The sequence below is a fragment of the Dipodomys spectabilis genome, unplaced genomic scaffold (genome assembly GCF_019054845.1).
Source record: "Dipodomys spectabilis isolate Male_0828 unplaced genomic scaffold, ASM1905484v1 ptg000118l, whole genome shotgun sequence".
Classification (NCBI taxonomy): Eukaryota; Metazoa; Chordata; class Mammalia; order Rodentia; family Heteromyidae; genus Dipodomys; species Dipodomys spectabilis.
The window spans coordinates 1,267,428-1,273,513 of NW_024870795.1; the positions used below are offsets into that span (position 1 = coordinate 1,267,428).

Consider the following 6,086-nt stretch of genomic DNA (forward strand, 5'->3'; position numbering starts at 1 on the left):
TGCACAGGGGGGTCATCCGGCCTGCTGCTGGGCATCGGGAGGGCATTAGAGGGCCCACCAAGTCATCAGACTGTAAAAATGTTTGATGTGAGCGGCAAGAATGTGTTCATGGGCATTGATGAGTAGAGAAAGAAGCCAAATGAGTGGACACCCAGAATCACTCTTCAGAATTAAAGGCTTCTCCAACATCTTGGTCCCTTGGTCCCTTTGGGGACTTTAAACCCCAGGGGACCTTTCTCTACCTGAGCCACGCCAAGCTCCCAGGGACTTTCCTGTCTACCTTTTTCTTCTCTGCAGCTTAGCTGTTAGTGGTCTGTGGCTTGCATCAAAATCACAAATCTCACCGGGCGCCGGTGGCTCACACCTGGAGTCCTAGCTACTGAGGAGGCTGAGATCTGAGGATCACGGTTCAAAGCCAGCCCGGGCAAGAAAGTCCATGAGACTTTTATCTCCAATTTACCACTAGAAAACTGGAAGTGGCTCTGTGGCTCAAGTGGTAGAGTGCTCGCCTTGAGCTGAAGAACTGAGGGATAGCGCCCAGGCCCAGAGTTCAGACCTCACAAGTGACAAAAACAACAAACAAACAAACAAAAAACATCACAAATCTCTGTCTTCCGACAGCCCAATGCAATGGTGAGAAGCTTCAGTGCCTAAACTCTTATATGTACCCCACGGCCTCTACTCCAGGAGAAAGACACGGCCAACACTGGCAGTTTTCACTGATTAGCACTGTTCTCCTCATACCACTTCACAAGTATCTTGAGAGAGAGAGAAAAGAGATGAGGAAAGTGGGGCTCAGAGAGGTTAAGTAACTCACTCAAGGTCACAAAGCTGATGTGCGATGGAGCAAATGATTATACCCAATATCCACCCCAGTGGTCATGAGGTTAAGCTTCCCTGCTGCTTTCCTCCTGCTTGCCTCAGCCACTCAGTCTCTAGTTCACTGAGAGCTGGGTTAATGAGTGAAGTCCCACCTTGCCTAAGGTAATGGCCTCCTGATGGGAGACAGAGGCTGTGTAGAATGTATTTATACCTTAGTCGTCTTCTACGATGTGGATGCTTCCTGTAGATTATCTCACTCTTGAAAAGGCACCAGTGGCTCATGCCTGTCATCCTAGCTACTCGGTCAGGAGGCTGAGATCTGAGGATCACGGTACAAAGATAGCCCAGGCAGGAAAGTCTCTGAGACTCTTCTATCCAGGTAACCATTCAATACCTGGAAGTAAAGCTGTAGCTCAAGTGGTAAAATGCTCACCTCAAGCAAAAAAGCTCAGAGACATCACCCAGGCCCTGATTTCAAGTCTCAGGACCAACAAAATATTATTATTATTATTAACAATAATAATAAATAATCACCCCAATAAAGCATTTTGGACATAGTATATGTGATTATTCACCATTTACAGAGAGGAACACAGGCTCAGAACCCTCTGGTAAGTCAGAGCCATGTTCCATTTGCCTCCTAGAAAGCCTGCAGGAGTGCCTCCTCCTCCTCCTCCTCCTAGGGTGGAGGAGATGCCTTCCTCCTGCTCCTGACTCCCACCCTGAACCCCCAAGTTGTTCCTGCTTCTCTACAAGGTCTGCTGCACTCAAGGCTTTTTGCCTGACACTAAGCACTATTTGTGTATCCTATCATCGAACCTTACAGCAGCCTGTGAGATGGGTGCCATTAGCTCCCATTTGCAAAGGACATTGGTAAAGAATGCCACATTCCCAAGGACCGGACAGCCAGTCACAAGGAGGGGTGTGTAAGAGGGAAGGCAGGGGGAACCAGGAGAAACTAGCCCTCACTGACTTTCTGTGTCACAGGCATGGAGGAAAGCCCAGCAGTGACCTTCAACGAGGTCCTGTCCTCTGCCCGGGAGAAGCACTCGGCCTCCGAAGGTGGGTGGGAAGCTGCACCATCACCTAATTACAATGGAGATGAGTGGGTAGTCATGGGTCCGGGAGGTGTCTTAGTACCAACAGAGCATTGCCAGGAAATGCTTCCTCAGACCAGCCAGGAAATGAAAGGAATGATCTCTGACTTAAAAATGGGGCAACTGGGGCTGGGAAGGTGGCTCAGTGGTAGAGCGCTTGCCTTGCATGCCTGAGGCCCTGGGTTCGATTCCTCAGCACCACATAAGCAAAAAGAAAAAAGCCAGAAGTGGCGCTGTGGCTCAAGTGGTAGAGTGCTAGCCTTGAGCTGAAGAGCTGAGGGATAGCGCCTAGGCCCAGAGTTCAGGCCCCATGACTGGAGCCCCCCCCCCAAAAAAATGGGGCAACTGAGGGCTGAAGAGAGCAAATGATGGGCACAAGGTCACATAGCAAGTCCGTGACAGAGCTTGCTCTAGATTTCAATAGAGAGGCCCTTACCTGACCGCACTCAGCCTCCTGTCCTCTGGCAGTGTGCCAGGGAGCCAGCTCCATGTTCCTACTTGGGAATTGAGGACAGTTAATATGAAACCCAGAAGGTGCCAGGGACCACCTTGGGGTGGAGAATGGGGAGCTTGGGCCACTCTACCTATACTTTTTTTTTTTTTTTGTCAGTTGTGGGGCTTGAACTCTGGGCCTAGGCACTGTCCCTCAGCTCTTCAGCTCAAGGCTAGTGCTCTACCACTTGAGCCACAGCACCACTTCCTGTTTTTTCTGTTTATGTGATGCTGAAGAATCAAACCCAGGGCCTCATGCGTGTGAGACAAGCACTCTACCACGGAGCCACCTTCCCAGCCCCACTCTACCTATTCAGCTGGGTTGGAAACAGCCCTGCCTCCTTAGGGTTTGCTCAGATCTCCCGTCTTGCTCGGAGACTCTGTTTCCCCAGCTGGACAGTCAGCACTGGGACAGGTCACCTGTCAGGCCTCAATCTGTCCTTCTGTGGCTCTCCAGGTCCCCTGCACAGCCTGCCCAGCAATGTCATGCCCTCCATGAAGGTCTCAGAGAATCTCTTTGGATCCAAGTAAGTGGGGTCTTCATGAAGACCTGCTTTCCTGCTTTTCCAAAGCTGTCCCTAGCTGGAGAGATCAAAGGCAGGTCCAGCCTGACAATGCAACAGGCGGGCTTCTGGCTCTCCAGCTGCCAGGTGTCCCCCTCCTCTGCCCACCCCTCCACCCCCAAGTAGCTCCCTATTCATTCCCATGGTCTCTTCAAATGCAAACACACCTAGGAAGGTATCTCAGGAATGCTGACTGGTTCCTGCCAGCCAGCTGCTGCTAACTAGGAGCCTCCATTTCCCCAGCTTCAAGTGAGGGAGGAGGAGACTGTTGGGTCCTTCTGGCCCTGACTTTCAGGGGCTTCTGGGCAGTCACTGGGGGCGCTGGATGATGAGGAATTTCTGCCCCCACCCACACAGGCTGACTCTTACCAAGTCCCGGCTGTTGACTCGAGCAGCCAAGGGCTTCCTGGGCAAGTCTCTGGTCAAGGCTCCAGAGTCAACTACGGGGAACCAGAACTTCGACTATATACCCCTGGTGAGTGCCCCAGACCTCAGATCCCACCTACCCACCCTGCTCCCCCCACCCCCTCTTCAAAGAGAAGATCTTGTCTTAGAGCTCAGATCCTCTGAGCTTCCTGGAGCTTCTCACCCAAGCATCCAGCAGGGCAGAGAGAATTGGCACAAGCCCCCCTCCCCCCACACCCACACCTCAGGAGCCCCAGGGTGTGGCTAGAAAACAATGCCCGCCTCCGGGAAAATTCTTTGCAATCTTCTCTCTTTATCTTAAAAAAAAATTCAGAAGAATGTTACACTTTACGGTGCCATCTCTGTGTGTCTGTTTTGCAGTACATAAAAATAAGCCTTGAAATGACTCACAAACCGGTGAAATTCACACCCCTGGGACAAGTACTGTCTTTAGCAAGTGGCTGGGGTGGGGTGGGAAGCTCGGGGCTGGAGCAGGCTTCTGAGTGAGGAGGCCAGCAGCAGGCACTGTCCAGCCTCCTCTGGATTGGGGGGGTCACAGGGGCCTCGAAGGAAGAAGACACTTTGTACTTCATCCCACATTTACTCTTGAAGACCTAAGTCTATGGTGTCGCTCTGAATCACCAAGGGAAGGGATGTCATAAAAACCCAGGCCTGAGATAGAGTTGGCGGTGGAAACAAGCGTGACTTTCCAAACAAGGAAATGACTGAGCCAGATGCACACGGGGTTATGGTTAAAGAGAGAGACAGAGACAGAGACTTTGAGAGTCCAGGATAAACAGGGCGAGGGAGTGCAAGGCCTTATAAATCCTACTATCACCTTCTCAACTTGCTCTAATAGAAGATTGGAGCCCCAGAACTGAGCCTTTGGAGAGCCACCTCTGGGTACAAGAGGATGGGTTAAATTGAGGGACAGGGAGAAAAAAAAGGGGCAGGGTCTACACGAGGAGGCAGACAGCAGACTGGGGAGCCATCTGGAAAGCAGACCTGTTGGGAGTTACAGATAGATCCATGCACAAGGAAGGATTAAGAGATGAGCAAGGCCAGGCTGCTGGACAGTCAGTCTGGAGGCCAAGCTGGGCCTGCCCAGAATGGGAGGCAGGTTTGGAGCAAAGATTTATGATTGGACTTCCTGAGGGTTTGACTGTGAGTCCGAACGATGGCATGGGCCTGGAGATCCAGGAGCCAAAAAGTCTGAGATACACTGAGCAGGCTCCCCCTCCTCCTTACAGGTGTCGCTGCAGCTGGCCTCCGGCGCTTTCCTACTCAACCAAGCCTTCTGCGAGGCCATCCACATCCCCATGGAGAAACTCAAGTGGACCTCCCCCTTTACCTACCACCGGATGTCCCTCACCACACGCCAGTCTGATCCTAAGACCCCCAACCCACAGCTGTGCATCCTCCCTACAACCCGCCACACATCTGGTGACAGCAGCTCCCTAGAGCCTTCAGCTGATGGCAGGCCAGGCTTGGAGCCCGGGTCTCTGGTGGAGCACACCGGCAAGATGTGGGCCACTGTGGTGGCACTGGCCTGGCTGGAGCACAGCTCAGCCTCCTACTTTATTGAATGGGAGCTGGTGGCAGCCAAGGCCAACTCATGGCTGGAGCAGCAGGAGGTACCCGAGGGCCGCACACGGGGCACACTCAAGGCCGCTGCCCGCCAGCTGTTCGTGCTCCTGCGACACTGGGACGAGAGCTTGGAATTCAACATGCTCTGCTATAACCCCAATTATGTGTAAGGGGGAGGGGAGGGAAGGGGACAGGAAGGGGACCATTTTTGAGCTGTAGCCAATATAATGGTTGCTAGAAAGAGCCCTGGACTGACCATTGGGAGGCCTGAGTTGAACCTCAACTTTGCTATCATTCAGCTCTCACCTAGCTCTACAATTTTAGGTCAGTTCCTGCCTGTGTCTGGGCCTCAGTTTCCTCATCTATAAAATAAGAGGGTTAGATGAGGGAGTTGGACTAGATCTTGCAATGGTGTCTATAATCCATTCTGTCCAGACTTTCAGGTGATCCTGAGGCTTACTACTACTGAGAGGTGACCAGAGAAAACACTCAAGCCTGAGTTTTCTCTAGAAGACTATGGGCCTAGAATAGAGACAGTAAGGTACCCCTCAAATAGACGAGGGGTACATGAGAGATCCAGTGGCAAGTATACCCAGACCTACAAGCCTTCCCTAGTGCCTAGGGAGTTCCTCTTTGCATTGTGGGGTGGGCTCTTGTCTCCATGGTGACAGTCCAGGACTCCCAAATCCCACTTCCAAGTCAACTGGAGGCCCATCTTTCCCAAAGAGTCATTTGAGGATCTTTTCTTTGAGCGAGGAAACTTCCTTAAGTACATTTTTAGTACTGGTTTGCAGAGTATCCGGGACCCCCTGTTTAAGAAGAAGAGGAGGTAGGCAGGGCCAGGGAGCAGAAGTGTTAGCATGAAGCTGTACCTGTGCAGAAATCATCCAGAAAACAGTGAGCTCACACAAGCCTGAAATAATTTTCACAAAGCCAACTCTACCCACTTTTGCTGAGGGACTAGAGAGGTACTGTCATACACGTTGCATTCTGGGGTAGTGGATTCTGGGATTCTGTCTAACCACGCCAGGTTGTAGGAAAGACAGAACAACTTTGCATGTTTGATTGTGGTGGATTGGGAATGGCAGCATTGGCTAAGAGGCACAATTTGTGTGCTGAG

At 51.7% G+C, this 6,086-nt stretch overlaps 1 protein-coding gene across 1 annotated transcript in view; it reads left to right on the forward strand.

Annotated features, from left to right (window-relative positions):
- The window catches only part of Vwa5b1 (von Willebrand factor A domain containing 5B1), a 56,161-nt gene extending 51,025 nt beyond the window's left edge, over positions 1–5,136 (forward strand). The window contains exons 19-22 of the mRNA XM_042688668.1: positions 1,810–1,884; positions 2,869–2,938; positions 3,332–3,449; positions 4,630–5,136. Coding sequence (XP_042544602.1) covers positions 1,810–1,884; positions 2,869–2,938; positions 3,332–3,449; positions 4,630–5,136 — 770 coding nt within the window. The remainder of the gene's footprint in view (positions 1–1,809; positions 1,885–2,868; positions 2,939–3,331; positions 3,450–4,629) is intronic.
- The last annotated feature ends 950 nt before the right edge of the window (positions 5,137–6,086 follow it).